General features: G+C 43.0%; 1 protein-coding gene across 1 annotated transcript in view; it reads left to right on the top strand.

The window, feature by feature from the left end:
- Positions 1 to 6020: 6020 nt before the first annotated feature.
- LOC126267907 (collagen alpha-1(II) chain-like) overlaps positions 6021 to 18043 on the top strand; it is a 29365-nt gene continuing 17342 nt past the window's right edge. Inside the window, exons 1-2 of the mRNA XM_049973217.1 lie at positions 6021 to 6178; positions 8895 to 9141. Coding sequence (XP_049829174.1) covers positions 6021 to 6178; positions 8895 to 9141 — 405 coding nt within the window. The remainder of the gene's footprint in view (positions 6179 to 8894; positions 9142 to 18043) is intronic.

Here is an 18043-nt window from a genome sequence, read left to right as displayed (position 1 = left end):
CAATACATGGCAGATAATTAGTACCAATGTTAATAAACTACAATGCATTAAATGCCCAAACATTACAAATGCTGGAAATAACCGGATTTGAAGAAAAATTATGGTTGATTTAGTTGATAGGGAGTGGCTGCAATGTGTCCACTGGTTATGAATGTGGTATGCAGCTTAATTTCATTAATATATGTTTAACAACATAGCATGCTTATTTCTACCTATGACACCTCCCCTTAATGTGTGCATATCATTTAGAGCAATGAATATAGTATCTGATCCCCAATTATCGGGTCTTAGTCCGCTTCCGTAGCGCAGCGGTAGCATTACCCTCTACCACGCAAGGAGGTCCGGGTTCGATTCCCGGTAGGGGACTGGATGTTGTGTGTCCTTCTTCATCATTGACACGCTATTCGCAGAAGTGGCGTCAGCTAAAAAGACTTGCAACACGGCGACCGAACCCCGAAGGGGATATCCCGGCCAATAAATGCCATACGATCATTTCATTTTTTTTCATCGGGTCTTGCGATCGGATTCTTGTATGGAAGAGAGAAATTTTTTTCATTTTGCTAGTGAGTCAACAGAGGGTAGTGAGATCCTTTTGCTTTCGACACCCCAGTCCTGATACATGCACCACATTCTGCAGAAAAAAATCCATGAAGAGAATAAAATTACACTATGATGTATTAAATTTTCACAAGGTTGAGATGTACCTTTTCATTAAAAGGCTAGCTCGAACATAGTACGTACGTTCCTCAACGGGAATGCTACGATACGAGACTGAACACAAAAGGCTAAGCGCTTGCACACGCTCACCTCGTTGGAGAAGTGTTATTAAACGCTTTGGATACAGTCAGAAGAATTTCCATTGATCAGTCGCAACCGTCCATTGACCACCCCTCGAACAGCTTTCATCCAGTCACAAACTACGAGAACTGAGATAATACCTGCGTAGAACGCATTCGCGTTGTTCCAACGGTTGCTACTGTATTTCGAACGAACCTTTGAAAGATAGCACAGTGTCGGCCTAAGTGTTTATTTCTGTGGCGGTGCTCGTAGACTGGTCGGCGGTGGCCAAAAACAGTCGGAAGAGCCGTGGCGATCTCCACAGCGGTCGTCCCTAGAACCGGTCAGCCTGTGGGAAAGGGCACCTTTAGTAACGTCCGTGTGCGAGACGTTTTTCGGCTCTCACTGACACCGGACACTGAACGGACACTTTGGACCGATCCACAGACTGACACTTATCCATGCGGCTTACTGTTAAAATTTCGAGAGTGTACGTACCTAGAAGAGTCAGCCAAAATAATAATTATCTCCTTTAACGTGTATAAGACACGAACACAGGGGAGGGGGAGGCGACACTGGTACACAAAGTACCCTATGTCACACACTACGAGGTGGTTTGAGGAGTATACACATAGCTGTAAGGGTGTAAAGTGGACCAGTACTTTCCATGAGATTCCACTCTTGGCATTTCTGATGAAATGTTGAGAAACGACCTTGTCCCTCATAGAAGAATTACTGTGGTTGTAGGGACAGAGGCAGAATGTTTCGGAATTTTCTTCTCCTCGTGCACACTCCGCGAGCACAGCAGAAAAGAAAATCAATGACTTTAGTACAACATGCCCTTCGCTGTGAAATAATCAGTGCATTTCGGGATTTAGATCAAGAAAAAGTCGTAAAAATCCAACTTGTTTTTATACAGTTGAAGTCAATCAAATTCTTCCGTTTACGCAAATCGGTGGCACTTAATTGGCAGTTTTAACTGTGTAGTCATTATAAGATTTGAAAGATTTGTATCGACATTCACATCGCTAAGACACTTGTACTGCCGATTTCGTCGTTTAGTACGTCTCTACGTTCAAAAGTCCACAGCAGAAGTATTTTATCGTCGTTTAAATATTTACTATAATCTGAGTGACAAAAAAGATAAGGATGTTCTCACCGAAGGTTAGTTTGAACACGTCAGTGCTTTACTAGACATTGTCCTATTAGGGGTGGCTGGTCCTCGCCTTCCTCCGACATTTGAGCCGAACTACCCAACCGGTTATAGCAGGACATATTGTTTAATATGGTATCCGAACAACGCTGAAATGTGGTGCTCTTCGCATTATAAAATCTTTGCGAGAGGTAGAAGACGCGAGAAGTGACAAAATATCCTAGATCCAAATGAAGAGTGAACGTCTTTGGATTCATAGTGTGATACTTGCTCACTAGGCCATTTTCAGTGCTACAGACAGTATTCTACACATGAAAAATTTAGTTGGCGATTGGAACAACTGCACCAGACAGAATGGTAACTGTTTCAAAACTAACACATGTGTTTTTCATTTAAGCCGATGTAGCCAGGTGTTAGCCAGAGTTCTTTTCGGTAATATACACGTGCAATAGGCGTATAACTCTGTCTCTGAAAGAAAACAGTTGTGTCAGCTTGTTGTAATCGAGGTCTTTATTTTCTTTGTATAGTACTACGTCCGCTTGGATAAAGCTGCAGATTTACCAAATAAAAAAATATAATATTTTGTAATACGTTTAAAATAAACGTGTAAATATACATTCAAGTGAATAACTACATTTTAATACTGCATTAAAACAGTACTTAAACGATGTCATAGTTAAGAAACGGCTCAAACCTGCCGCGTTTACGCTTTAATTATCATCTTAAAGTTCCAATTTCAGAAAAGATCAAATATATGAGAGTAATATTAATGCCATATTACACAACATAACCCCAAAATATCAGGCTGGGTTCAGAAGCAAGCGGAGCTACTGTGAGCAGGTCCTATCCTTGACATCCTACACTGAGGCCGGATTCCAAAAGAAACTGTTGATCTGTTAGCAGCATATGACACTGTGTGACTAGTGGACTCCTGTTGAAGTTCGAAAAGCATGTCCCAAGTAAGAAACTGCCGACACGTCAGCAACATCCCACCACCTGAGTTACGACGCCAAGAAGCAATCGATCGAGAATGGAGGAAACTACACCACCCCGACTACCCACAAGACCTCCCAATTCATACAGTCTTAAACAACCCTCCTCCAGACGGTTTAAAATCTCGCAATCCACTGTGGCCTAGTGGAAGGAACGATAAGAAGTTCGACAGTAAAGAAGAGTGGCACAAGAGGTGGAATGCTGCAATAATAGCACATCGAGGTATCCAAGACCCAACTGCCAGCCTACCAGGATGTAGTGGGCAAGACTGAACAGAATAAGAACTGGTCACGCCAGGTGCACATGTGGAGGCTCCAAGATTCTCTAGCCTGTGAATGTGGGGCCCAAGAACAAACTGTTCAACATATTGTTAGAGACTGTCCTCAGAGAAAGTATCCTGGACCATATAGTGACTTTATTAATGCTAGTCCTTCTGCTGTTAGTTGGCCTCAGTCATTAGATAGTGAACTATGATTAAACGTATCTGCCTTTTTTTTAACTTGGAATTATATCAGTCAAAGTAGTCACAATTTAAAAATGTGTATGCAATTTGTGCCAAAAAGTAAAATAAAGTATATGTAAATACTTAACTAGATATACATTAAAATTAAACTTTATGTACTTGTCAATGGTTGCTGTTGTTGCCATACGATAAATAAATAAAATAAAAACTCTCTTTCAGGGAAATATAAATCTTCATTTCCGTCGACTACTAATTTAAACTGACAATCACATTTACATGTCCTCTCAATTCCGGTTTCCCGTAAACCGATTTTCTTATACAACACCTGATTCGTAATGTAAACACTTCAATATCGATACGAAAAGCACAATTTTGGCTGCCAGATCTCAGGTCCCACAATCGGTTTTCTCTCCTTGCAGGCGTTCTGCAGTGTTTAAGCCGTGATTAAAAAAAAAAAAAAAGTTCCTTGTCGTGGACACAATGAAGAAATGAAGATCAGGGTTTAATGTCCAGTCGCCAACAAGGTTATTAGAGACAGACGACAGTTATGGGGAATCACAGAAAACCTAGCATGGCAGGACAGGGATTTGAACCTCCATTGTTTTGAAGGCGAGTTCAATATCTTAACGTTGCGCCCCCTCGTTTGGTGAAGAAAAAAAAACTAGTATTGAACTAAATAGAGAGCTGTTCATTTCGTTTCGTTTTACTGACGGAAAGGCCATTTTTAAAGCTTCAGGGCCGAATGGGGTAGATAAATGCAGTTATATTTGATGAATGGGGACAATTGGCGTGCTTGGCAGTGACTGGTTACCTAGTTAGTTTGTAAACTGCTATGGCCACTCACTCTTTTAGTGGCAAAAGCCAATGATTGGTGGCAGAAAACCCTCCAATTCTGTGCCCTAAACAGACAGTTTCTTACGCATTAATTCATATAAATAAGATTTTTAAACACTTCTCCTTAGAAATATGCTCCTCTTTCTTCTTACGAGCTTACTGACGTTCGTAGTGCAGTCACGCTCTCTTTACCCACAATTACAAAAGGTGGTGTTAACCTGACTTCAGCGAGCTGATAAAATCGATGCAGCTGTTTTACAGACACCACTCACAGAAACGAACTGACTCGTAAAACCGATGTTTTGAGTGAGCTGTCAAATTCTGTTCACGGCTAATACGTAAGCATGGGAGCGAATATCGATTTCCTTAATTCGATTTTCGTGTTCCGCATCTTCCGTCACGTTGAATGGAATCACATAGCTGCGACAAGGCAGTAATCGAGGACTGAATTACACCGGAGGCCTACTGGAGTGTAATTTCAGGTATGCCATTACCGAACACCATTCGCAGAAAACCACAGATGATGGGAAAACGGATTGGTGTAGCAAACTCGATTCATGCCCAAGAAGTAAACGCGATAGCGAATATCGATTTTCCAAATTCAATTTTCGTTTTGTGCACCTCACGTTGCAGTGAATCAAGTCATCTGGCTACGACAAGATTATAATGGAGGAAAAAATGATAGTGGTAGGCTACTGCAGTAATGCCGTAGAAAAATTACGTATGAACAGCTAGATCTAAGAGTGAATTCAGGATTTTACTCTCGTTTTATGCGAGAGTTTTTCCATGTTTGGGTAATATAAGCAGGCTTCAATGTGCTGACGATATGAAGCAGATGATTCACAGACATCTTTCGCAGAAAATTACTGATCCTCTGAAAAGCAGTATTTGGGCTATGTTGTGTACATAGTTCCGCGTAGTCAGCGCGTACACAACTTTCCCACTAGAGCGCGCCCTGCTAAGCACAACAGCGCAGGAGCAGCGCTCGTCCGTCTCCGCACTACGAGATGGCGCTGTCTTAGAGACGGACCAAATTCTGTTTCCGCCAATCCGCGTATTAATATGTAACGCAGCTAATGAGATTGCTGCTAACGTAGAACCTTTTCTCCTCGCGGATCACACTCGCGCAGTGATACCTGAACGCGCGAGGTATTATAACGAGTGTACAGACCTCCGATTAGTCTGCATTAGACTGCAGATGCAGTCAAGTTTCAGTCTGCGCCTAATAAGATTCTCATATTCCTGTACATAGTCATAAAGAGAAATGAATAGACACTTTGTCAAGTATCAGAGATATGTGAGAATAAGATTAACGTACCAAGACCGAATGAATTTCAGATTGTCAATTGTAAATAGCATCTAGAACCACGTTAAGTTATTTCTATGCTTTTTTATTATTTTAATAAATGTGTGTGAAAGTTAATCAAGTTCTGTTTAAAGTTGGTCACCGCCAATCTGCTACTCTTAGCGTGCAAGTGGCATTTCTATCGTCTGACCTAATGGCAGAAGATAAACACGCCACGATAAGACCACGAGACATATTGCTGACACTCGCCTACTTCGTTAGAGCGACAAGTCAAATAATCTGATGGTGTGTGTACCGAAGGTCTTACAGTACGCACATCACAGGCTAGCAAATCCGATTTAGGCCTGACACGTGACGTAGATAGCGAATATCGATTTGCAAAATTCGAATTTGGTCTCCCGCAAGCTGTATCGCATATAAACGCAGTGAATGAAATGACCTACGCAGTAATCGTGGAATGTATCATATTGACAGCTACTGGAGTAGTGTGAGAGATGGCGCGGGAATCGGGAAGCGTGCACAGCGCTGCAAGGCACGGCACGGCACGGCACTCTGCCGGCTATGGGCCGCCGCCGCGCCAAGGCTGCGCCGCTATCTGCGCCTACGTGACAAATGGTGACGCCGCGGCCGCCGGAACAATAGCCGCCGCCGAGTGACCGCTCTGCGTCAGCTGCCTGCCGGCCGTGCAGCGCACCGTCTGCTGCGCACCACGCAGGCCGGCCCGCGCCTTCCGCAGTCTGTCCGCGTCCCACTTACTCACAACATCCCAATGTCACATCTGAGCGAATTTGTTTCAGAAAGGGTTCCTCAGATATGTAACCGTCTTTGCACTTAACTAATGGAAGGAAGAATAAAGCAAGAACACGATACTTTCGTCTCTGTCGACCAGAACAAAGCCTTCGAAGACATAATTCGGAATAATATACTCGCAATCGCGAGGTGACTGACACTGAAATAACAGATGAGTAACCTGCAACATGTAAAAAAACGAGTGGGAGTTGCAAAAAATGAAGCGAGGTTAGATGGTGGTACGCATAAGCCCCGGCTTTTGTTAAGCTTTTCAGCGATGAGGTAGACGACGCACAACTAGGGCCTGTTCTACGCTAACGACGTAATCGCGAGAAATGAATATAAGGAAACTACGAAGATATACCAGCCTATGCCGTTCTCATTTCTATATCGTATGTTATGAGCCCAACAGCCAACGGTAAAACAATGCCACAAGCGGAGCGAATGAGGCAAAGCCGATAACAATCTGCTCACGCGTCCTACTCGTCTTGAGAGGAGCAAGTGCGAACGAACGTTACTCCCTTTAACTAAGAACTTTTATTTCGACATAAGAGTGTCTTAGAAAGAAGACTGAGCGATTAAGAACACTCAGCACTTAGTTGCTATCACAATTGCAAAATAATAAGGCTATTCACTAATTGTTTTGCTGCTTTAAGCAAAGGTTAATCTCGCAAAAAAACTGATTATAAGTGATTATTAAGAAACCAATGAAAATAGTCAAATAAGTCTATTTCTATTTGAGATACGTAGTCCGGCTTTCAGCGCAATGTGTACCGACTAAATATGACGGCGAGTCCGGCTTCTCTAGTTTTGGACCTGGCAGCCCTCGTTACAAAGAGTGTGAGGCGGGTTGTAGTTCATCTTAACTGTTTTTCCACTTCGCGCTGCAGAAGCAAAGACGATAGGGAAAGAAAAAATTACAATAGGACTGACAATGCAAGGAGACCACAGAACAACATTAAGCTTCACGTGTGATGCACCCCTTCCGTCCGAAAGCAACGAAGATTTACAAGAAGTGTTGACACAACTACCACAGAATATAGCTCCAGCACAAAGAAACATGAGACGAAGCTGGCGAAATGAAACAGAGAAGAGAACAACAACATGCTCAATCCATTTTGAACAACACAGCACTACAGATTATGGAAGAAACGTCCTATCCAGGAAACAAGAAAGGCTACACAAGAAAGACATTGGAAGTAGATTGGTGCAGGCGAAGAATGTTTCTTTCGACATAAAATTATTTTCTGGCCGTATAGAATGTTACAGCATCGAGAAAAAATTTACTGAACGTCTGCGTCTGGAGTACAGTATAGTATCAATGTGAAATGTGAACAGTGGCGAGGCCATGTAAAAGTACATGTGGTGGTACGAAAATACAGTATATCAATAATTAAGTTCGTGGGATGTCTGCTAACACATCTAGGGTTAGTTAATCCGGAGCAGGAAGGGATAGTAGAAGGAAATTATTTTTGGAACACCAAAAGTGAGGATATGTGAATATGTAAATAGCTTATCGAGAAGGTCGGATGTTGTAGGTGTCCAAGAGGTGAAAAGATTAGCAGAAGAGGTGTAGGACGGCATTTAACCAGTCATCAGACCAATGATAGTACACAAAAGATAATTCACATAAAGTAAATTCATATCAAAGGGTCTTAAGATTTTCCCTTCAAACGTAGCTCCTTCATCATTAACAGTGAAACTATTTGCGAAGTAATGAAATAATTACACACCAATTCATTCAAACTGGCAAGTAGTTGAGAGAAGATGGATAATGGACTGTAATTCATTGGAATAATTTTAAGGAACTGTACTTTATCGGTGATGGAATTGAGATACAAAACTGTAGCACGACCAATTCTCGAAAATTACTCGCCACCATGGGACCGCTGTGAAAGTGGATTAACGCAGGAGATTCGGTAAAAAAACAGCAGGATTAGTTAACGGTTCGTTTAGAGGGTGCGACAGCATCACATAAATGTTCAACAATCTTCACTGAAGAGAAGCGCATCACATGAAAGCAAACTGCTAGAATCCGAAAGTGTACCTCCAAACACGGTTCAAATAACGTGACTTCCTCCAACATGCATCGTTCTTGATGACCGTGACGCTAAAATTTGAGAAAATAGCCAGGGGCCGATTCGGCAGTTTTATTATTTTTTTTCTATGTTAGAAGCGTGGTCGAGGAGCGGATGAGAAACTGGTATTTTATGTAGCCTCCGCCAAACACCGTCCTGTGGATTACGGATTGCAAATAAAGTTGCAAATCGACGATACATCTGACGAACATCGTTGTAGCACCGTTAAGATACGCAGGGGATTGCTGGGACAATACTGTAGGATGTTCCTCGATATCGAGCAAATCTAAAGCCAAGTAACGTAATGCATCTCAGTACGAGGAGAGGCTAAAAATTATTAGCGAGCCAGCCGCGGGCTTCTTGCGAAATGACAAGAGGTAGCCCACTGTAAATATGCGGCCGACAATTTGGGAAGGTCGGCGAGCGGCCCGAGGGGCCGCCTCGGGCCGAGGGAAGGCCAGGCGAACAAAGGGCGAGCCGGCAGCGCCGCACGTGTGCTAGGCCAGGCGGCCGGCTATCGAGCCGGCGCGGCCCGGTCGGCGGCGCGGCGTCGCGGCTGGCGCCCGCGAGTCGCGGCGTCCGCGCGCGGGGGTTGCGCCAGGCGCCGCGAGGGGGGCGGGGGGGAGGGGGGCTAACCGGGCGGGGGAAGGCGGCGGAGCCCGGCCGCGGCGGGGGCGGGGGCGGGGGGCGGCCAGCTCTCCCGGCCCTGCCTGGCCTGGCCGGGCCGCCGAGCGAGATAATGAAGCCGGTCTGCGTCACGAGCCGCTGCCCAAGCCGCTCGCAGGAAGCTAGGGGTGACACGAATAGCGCCGCCGCCGCCGCCGGCCGCCAGCTACCGCTCGCCGCGCCTCGCCGCGCCCACGCCCGCCGCCGTGGTCGCAGCTGTCGAACGCGAAGGGCTATCCAAAAGCGGGGCCGCTGCGCCACCGGTGCGCGCGTTGATACGCCAGCACCGTCGGCTTTGAAAACTCCGACGCGTTCCTCAGTGGCTCTCCGTGTCACTGTGAAGGTTTCGTACTCCTTTTACCGTCAGTACTTGGCGCCCCAGCTTCACTGTGCTCAACAGTCGATGCTAGTACATCCGAAGTGCTCGCGGTCAAACTTTAGTCACAATTTGATCAATAGCGTGGAGATTAATGGAGAAGATCTACAGAAGAGCGGCTCGTTTCATCGCAGTTTCGTCTACACATTACTACACATTACTATCTGTCACAGAAATCCCGAGAAACGACCGTGGCCACAAAATCAGAGAAATAAGGAATCGTACAAAGGCTTACTGACAACCTTCCTTCCGATGCACCATTCGCTATTGGAGCAAGAAAGGGACAAAACTGATAGTGACAGCAAAGAAGTATCTCTCGCCACACATCGTCCTGCGGAGAAATGATGATCAGGGTGGTTTCCAAACGGAGCGGTATTGCCCTTAGCGCGCCCCTCACCAAAAGGCGACGAGGGAGCGTAAGGAAGTAAAGCCGGTTTATAACTTACGTCGACTTAATGGAGGCCTTTGATTCAAGAGAATGGTGAGCCATGGTAGAACACTTTGAGTGAAACAACAGGACTAGAATCACCTCTCTTTTCCGATTAGTTAATATGTTCCAATGCGTATAATAGTTTATTGTAGGCTACAATCACTAACTTTGTCGTCGTGTTTCTAATGATAATGACGGCGACAGAAAGAAGGAAAACAGTTGAAACCTGTGCCGGCACGCAGCCTACTTTTCTCCAAAACCACCGAAAGCACTATCGTAATTGATGATTTCTTGCGACGGACGGATCTTCAGCAGTGTCTTTCCTCCATTCCGCGGAACACTGCGAAGATGTTTGGCATTAGACAGAAGACGGTGACGCAACGTGCGACGGTTAGGAACTTTACGCCACCACATCCCTTCCTCTTGCCGAACAATAAGAATTCGAGCAGCTACTCCGCTTGTGCCTATTACCGACCTAACCTACGATGTCGGATACAATTTCTCCAAGAAATTTCAAGTAAAAATTGAGGACTAGGCACTGTGGTTATCATTTATGCCTTAGAATACTCCTTTATTACCAGACATGCTGTTGGAAAAGTAAGTCCCGTTTAAGAACACCCGCAGTATCAGATATATGTTGTTAAAATGTGTCACTGAAAGAGTTGAACTTATGAATCCACAGAAGAGTGAAAGGTGGCTGCACACAAAAAAGGTAATAAGACAACATTATCAGTAGGGCATTATTAGACAGATGTCACACTAAAAGAAGTTTGTAATAGGCATAATGAACGAGGAGCTTGAGACATGAGATTTCAATGGCGGTACTTGGATAGATCAATTGAGGAATTCGGAAAAGAACATGTAGCCCGTAAAGGAAAGGAATATGGATGAATTACGTAATGCATTAGTACAATAAGAGGGAAAATAATGTTGTCTGGGTTGAAAACCTTCTCAGGTCATTGTTGGAAATGAGTAATGGCAAGGTGACAAAAACGATCTTAACAAATCTCTAAGTTTAAAGCTATGATATTCATTTCACCAAAAACTACTTGAAGGTTTCATCTTCAGCGGTGTAACAAAATAAGAAAGAATGGCTAGGATACTTTTGAACAGAAAATCAAAGAGTAAATAGTATCTGAAGATGAAACCAAGATATAGCAACGAACGGGAGACGTATGAATCGTTGACATCAAAGAAATGAAGAGATAAGAAAGGTTCACACATATGCAAGGAGACGATGGTGTGATTGGAAACAAGTAAACGACGTCTATTGTAAAGCTTTTGCGTCGCATTAGATTTTGTAGTTTGACATGATATGTCGTACTAAGCAGGCATTTCTCAAAAAATGGCTCTGAGCACTATGGGACTCAACTTCTAAGGTCATTAGTCCCCTAGAACTTAGAACTAGTTAAACCTAACTAACCTAAGGACATCACACACATCCATGCCCGAGGCAGGATTCGAACCTGCGACCGAAGCGGTCTCGCGGTTCCAGACTGCAGCGCCTAGAACCGCACGACCACTTCGGCCGGCGGCATTTCTCGTATTAACTATGTCCACTCCAGATATTTGCGTCGACATCCGTTTTAAAAGTAAGAAATACGGTTAGATAGTTTTAGTACGTACCATATTCTTCAACGAGCAGTCAACCAGTTTACCTCAGATACCTTAATAACATCTCGTAAATGTCAAACTGCCCTTTCTTGCGCAACATACAGTGCGTTAGACTAGTATGCTTCAATTGCTAAATGATTTCAACTTTCTGTTATGGTGCACGTGCTTGATCAAAATCTTTAACGCAACTGCAACACATTCAAACGTGTATCACAGCCGTGGATTTCTAGAAGTCTGTCTCAGAAACGATGCAAAGGTTTAAAAGTCCGCTAACATAACTTCATTCTTCGGCAGTGCTCCACTATTTTGTAGATTATAGAGACCTTATCATCAATTTCTGCGTGTTTGCTCCGTCGAGCCACGAAAGAAGGAAGTGTTTCTGTTGAAACGCTCCCGAAACACAGGAATAAACAAAAACTGTAAACATGCGTCGTGCTGGGAGGATTGTGTGAAAAGTGTGAGGGCTGGAGGGAGGTAAGAGGCGATACTGCCAGAAGTTGCTGCTAATACCTCATGAAATCATCGCCGAGCACGTGTTCTTCAGTTTTAGAGTCTGTAACTGCAGCGACACTCGAACAGCGTTCGTGTCCTGCGGTGTATTTACGAGAAACTGAGCGAACAAACAAGCACGGAGGGAGTTAATACACTCGCTAAATTACGCTGCGCGTTCGTTGAACTCCCTCCCCCTCTCCACCTCACCCCTCCTCTCACTCTAACCCTCATAAACTCATCCGCTCAACACCCTCTCTACTCCACTTATTACTGTCACACCCTAGTTATCGGCAACCTGTACAGCGCTGCACACACACACGTACATTTACGCATACTTCTTTGTCACCCATTCATATTCAGTTTCAAACAAAAAGAATCACCCATGAAAGCTCCTCAGCAATGTTGTAGGGCCTATCGAAAAAACATCTTTATTGCTCCTGTAACGATGTAAAAATGGCTACAAATGTCAGTCACTTTACAGAAGTGCAGTTGTTTGTAATAACGAAGAAACAATGTCGATGATTTGTGGCTATCAAAATTACTCCGTATGTTGTTTCTCTTGTATTGTTTGTCAATCACATTGCGCAAAAGAACGAACAGTGGGTTGTGGAGGGGTAGGTTCAGCCACCTGATCGGAAAGGTTTCTCTCCCTCCGCGCACACTGTCCCCTGTCCTCGCGTCTATCTGTTAAGTGTACCTGACTATAATGGTATAATGGATGTGTGGCTAGTGTGGGGTCATGTTTGCATTGTATTACAATGTGAGAAAGGAGAGGGTGAAATCCGGAGCAGACACATAGCCTGCTCCCCTCATGTAGCACCAACAAGGCCGACGAGCTTGACGTCCCCAACCGACAGACGAATCACCAGCAAATGTGACAGGTCTGGCAAAATATCAGCCTGGAGCATACATTGGCAACAGGTATTGATCTACAGAAATGTAAAGTTATGCACTTTACGGAATGCAGGTAGATTTTGACTACACAATTAATTAATCACGCCTGGAATCTCTCATTTCCTGCAAATATCTTTGAGTGATAATGAGGGGGATGTCACAATGAACTACCACGTGAACTTAGTTTTAGGTAAAGCAAATAACATGTTTACAGACCTAAAAATATGACCTTATTAGGATTCAACTTTGCGTCAAAATTTCAAAGTAATCGGTCAAGAACTTTCGGAAATCGACGGTTTTGATTAAACCAACCTCTATATTTTCATAATGTTTCCACTTTCATTACATATTTATTACATATATACAACATGGCGTTTCAGTAAGTGTATGAAAACATTTGATCATTCGAATATAACGTTGTGTCAAAATTACAAAGCACTCCATGAAGAACTTTCGGAGATTTGAGATCTTGAAAAACGAACATGTATCTCACGGTTGTTCTTATGTAGAAAATGTAGACGTTTCTAATCGCAAATGTCTGAAAGTTTTTGATCGATTACTTTGAAACTGCATTGCTACACGCGCGCGTTTTCATTGACTTAGTTTTTCAATTTATGTAATACATAAATTTATATGAATTTAATAATAGGGAAACGTTGTTACAAAATCTGTCAAAGAGTTACATATATTTTACATCATATATTAAAGAAATATGTTCCCAAAACACACGAATATTCAACATTGTATCGAAATTTCGAAGCAGTCGGTCAAGACCTTTCGGAGATTAACAATTTTGAACAAACCAACATTTACATTTTATAATGTTTCCCCTTTTTTATTACGTATGTATTACATATATACCAGATGGCGTTCCAGTAGGTACACAAAAACACGTGAGTATTCGAATGCAAAGTCGAGTCAAAATTTCAAAGCAACCCGTGAAGCATTTTCGGAGATTTGAGAATATGAAGAAACCAACTTCTACGTTTGCATTTACACAGAAACTGTAAATGTTCCTAATCGCAAATCTCCGCTAGTTTCTGACCGAATGCTTTGAAATGTTGTCGCAACTTTGCACTGGAATAAGCGTTTGTTTTTATATACCTGTTTTAAATATGCACATTATATAATTTGTTATAAATTTAATAGCTGGGAAACGTTGTTACAAAAAACCAAAAAGTTGCATATATAGGCGTGCTGAAGACCGAGACGGTTGGAAATCTGCGGTTGAGGAGATGGTTCAAATGGCTCTGAGCACTATGGGACTCAACTGCTGTGGTCATTAGTCCCCTACAACTTAGAACCACTTAAACCTAACTAACCTAAGAACATCACACACATCCATGCCCGAAGCAGGATTCGAACCTGCGACCGTAGCAGTCGCACGGTTCCGGACTGCGCGCCTAGGGTTGAGGAGACAAAGGTCCTCAGATATATATATATACAAAGGTAACTGTACACATTTCGTGGGTGTAATGTATGCATCAAAATAAGAGAAAAATGTTACATAAAGTTCTGTCTGAAATTGCTTTATTTCCGAGTTATGATGGATAATGTCATTTGGTGGAGCTTACGGGCTCTCAACGCCGAGGATATCAGCGACATTTGTGGTAGGCATTACATCGTACAGGCTTTTGGCCCCTCCTGTTCGTCTGCATATGAAATGATGTTGCTTTGTACTACCCCCAACACTATTCGATTGATTTTGGCGTGAAATGCCTTCGTTTGCTCAACTTGAGCGTGGTCCGTTGTACCCTATGGCACTGTTGAGGTGTAGCGGCACCAGAGGTACTACGTACATTTATTCTGTCGGTAGTTCATAGACTGCAGTCGTTGTGTGCGGTACGGTGACATGCTCAAACGGTGAATACGCTGATATGCATCTCTTTAGCGCATAAGATGGCACTGCACGAGCAGAAGACGACGGTATATGTAAATGTTTCCAAACAGAAGGACACCAAACCATTAGACTTTCACAGCTACGGGAAGGCGTTTAGGAGGATATGTCATTCGCGATGCGCCACAGTTACGTCGGCTTTTACTGCATGGAGTGGGTGTTGAGAACATCCTGGAAATGGTTAGATGAAGATTCGACTATAACAACCCAACATATAAGTGCCACTGTAGGGGTTCCTCAATGAACTGCACGGCGCTTGCTTTGGAGATAGCAATTCCACCCATTTCCCCGCAGAAGCAACAGGAGCTGACACGTATAGTGTACCCTAGACATCAGAATTTCTGCCAATGTTTACTCCAGCGCCACTGTTTGCTTGTCGGGTGCTGTTAAAGGATGAGAGGGTCCTTATCCGTGCGGATATCGTGAACGCTCATAACAAACACGTGTGGATGTATGAGAATCCTCGCTTGATTAAAGTAAGAGGATACCGAGATCGTTTTGCAGTGAACATTTGTTGTGGTATAGTGGACAAGCAGTCATTTGGACCGCATGTTATTCCACAGGATATGATTGGTAGAGTGTATTGGCAGGTTTTAAAACATGAATTGGGTGGTCTGCTTCATGATGTCCCATTCGCTACACGAACCAAGTTAACGTTTACGCACGTTGCTGCGCCTGCACATTGCACTCGGGAGGCGATAGAGTATTTCGATGTTGCTTATCACGGTAAGTGGATAGATCGTGCAGGACCAATTGCTTGGCCTGCCAAATCTACGGATCTTAAGCCCATGGACTTCTACCTTTGGTGCCGTCTCAAGGAGCTCGTGTACGGTGTCCCAACTAATGCAGTAGCGACCTGAAAATGGCTGTGCATCTGTGCAGAATGAGATGAACGGAGCCTGCAACGTTCCGAGAGCGGTAAGACGTCGGGCACGTCACTGTCTTCGTCTACATTGACATCATTTTGATCATGTTCTGAGTTAATGTGCAGTACGTAGCCGTGTTGAATTTCGGCTATATTCGTGTCGTTGCTTTCTGAGAAGAATTAATTTTTTATTGTTTGTGTTGCACTTGTGATCCCCACTCTACTGTATAACTCTGAAATACAGCAATTTCAGACAAAACATTACTTACCATTTTACGTTTATTTTTATGCATACATTACACCCAAGAAGTGCGTACAGTTACTTTTAAATCACGAAGAATTAATTGTGTGTTGTTTGTGGTGCACTTGTGATCTCTGCTCTACTGCATATTTAGGAAATAAAGTAATTTAAGACAAAACTTCGTATAACATTTTACTCTTATTTTGATGTATACAATATACCTACTAAGTGTGTATAGTTACTTTTGCATAATCCTACATATTAAATAAACAGGCGCCTAAAAACACGCCTATATTAGACTGTAACGTTGTGCCAAAATTTCAAAGCAATTGGATAAGGATTTTCAGAGATATGCGATTTTGAACAAACGACCATTTACATTTTTATTTCTATATATTCGAGGTTAACACACTGATTTGCAAGATAATCTAAACGGCTTCTAATTTTCTGAGAAGAAACATACAACAACCAGTTTTTAGACTGGAATGTACTCATATGCTTCAGTTCATGTCTCTTTTACAAGCATAAAATTGGACTAACAACAGGCGCACAGATTCTCTAAGCCAACATATAATCAAGTAACGTCCCTATGCAATACTCTCTCAGTTGTGCGACTGGATTCCTGACTTCCTCTGTAAAAGATTACAGTTCATAGTTATTGGCGGTAAGTCATCTTGTGAAACAGAAATTATATCTGCATTTCCTAAGCTATATGAACGATTTAGGAAATAATTTGTGCCGCTCTCTTATATTGTTTGCAGATAATGCCGTTTTTATACAATTGACTCTAAACAATAAAAAAGGCGAGGTCTCCAAAATTGTTAACAGAAAAAGCCCATAGAACTTCTATTGCACGATAAACCATACAACTTAAAAAGCTGTTGACTGAACTAAATACTTACCGCTTACAATGAGGAACAAACTTAAACAGGAACATTAAGATAGAAAACGTTGTAGGGAAGACGAAGCGAAGACTGTATTTTGCTGTCAGAAAACGTAGAAGATGCAACAAACGTTCTAAAGACTCCCTGCACCACGCTTATCCGGTACTGCTGCACAGTGTGGGATTCTTGCCAGCGGGGCCCATCGAAAAAGTTCAGAGAAGAGAAACTCGTTTTGAACGAGGGGCGTTTGAAAAGTCCGTGCAAAAATAACAACTACTTACGTGTTTGGGGTAAGCCTTTTTTATTTTTAGACATAGTCTCCTTTTAGATTTACACACTTCGTCCAAAGCTGTTCTAATTTGTTGATCCCTCCGAATAATAGGAATTGTCCAAGTCTGCAAAATGCCTATTAGTTGCTGCAATCACCTCCTCGTTTGAATAAAATCTTTGTCCTGCCAGCCATTTCTTCCAATTGGGGAACAAATAGTTGTCCGAGGGAGCCAAGTCTGGAGAACAGGGCGGATGTGAAACGAGTTGGAAACCTACTGCCATTACTTTTGCGACCACAACTGCTGAGGCGTGTGCTGGTCCATTGTCGTGATGGAAAAGGACATTTTTGAGATCCCATCGCCGGCCTTTTTCTTGCAGCTCGGTTTTCAAACGGTTCAATTACGACGAATAATATGCACCTGCAATATTTTTACCCTTTTCCAGATAGTCGATGAGGATTATCCTTTGCAAAGCCATAAAGACAGTCGCCATAAACTTTCCGCCTCTTTTGGTGCAGATCCTCTCTTGATAATCCATTGTTTAGATTGTTGTTAGGTCTCAGGAGTATAGTAATATATCCATGTTTCATCCACAGTGACGAAACGACGCTTAAAGTCCTGCGGATTGTTCCTAAACAGCTGCAACACTTCACACTATTCCGTTTTTGGTCAAGCGTGAGCAATCACGGAACCCATCTTGCGGATAGCTTTCTCATGTCCAAATGTTTATGCAAAATATTATGCACCTGTTCATTCGAGTTGCCCACAGCACTAATCTCACGCACCTTAACTTTTCTGTCATCCATCAACATATCATGGATTTTATCAATGATTTCTGGAGCCGTAACCTCCAAAGAGCGTCCAGAACGTTCAGCATCACTTGTGCTCATACGGCCACTCCGAAAATTTTGAAATCACTGATAAACTGTTCTAATCGAAGGTGCAGAGTCACTGTAATGTTTATCAAGCTTCTGTTTAGTCTCCTGAGGCGTTTTGTCTTTCATAAAGTAATGTTTATTCAC

The sequence above is a fragment of the Schistocerca gregaria genome, chromosome 4, assembly GCF_023897955.1.
Source record: "Schistocerca gregaria isolate iqSchGreg1 chromosome 4, iqSchGreg1.2, whole genome shotgun sequence".
In the NCBI taxonomy this organism is placed as follows: domain Eukaryota; kingdom Metazoa; phylum Arthropoda; class Insecta; order Orthoptera; family Acrididae; genus Schistocerca; species Schistocerca gregaria.
Note: the sequence above shows the minus strand (reverse complement) of the source record. Positions and strands in the feature narration are given on the sequence as shown.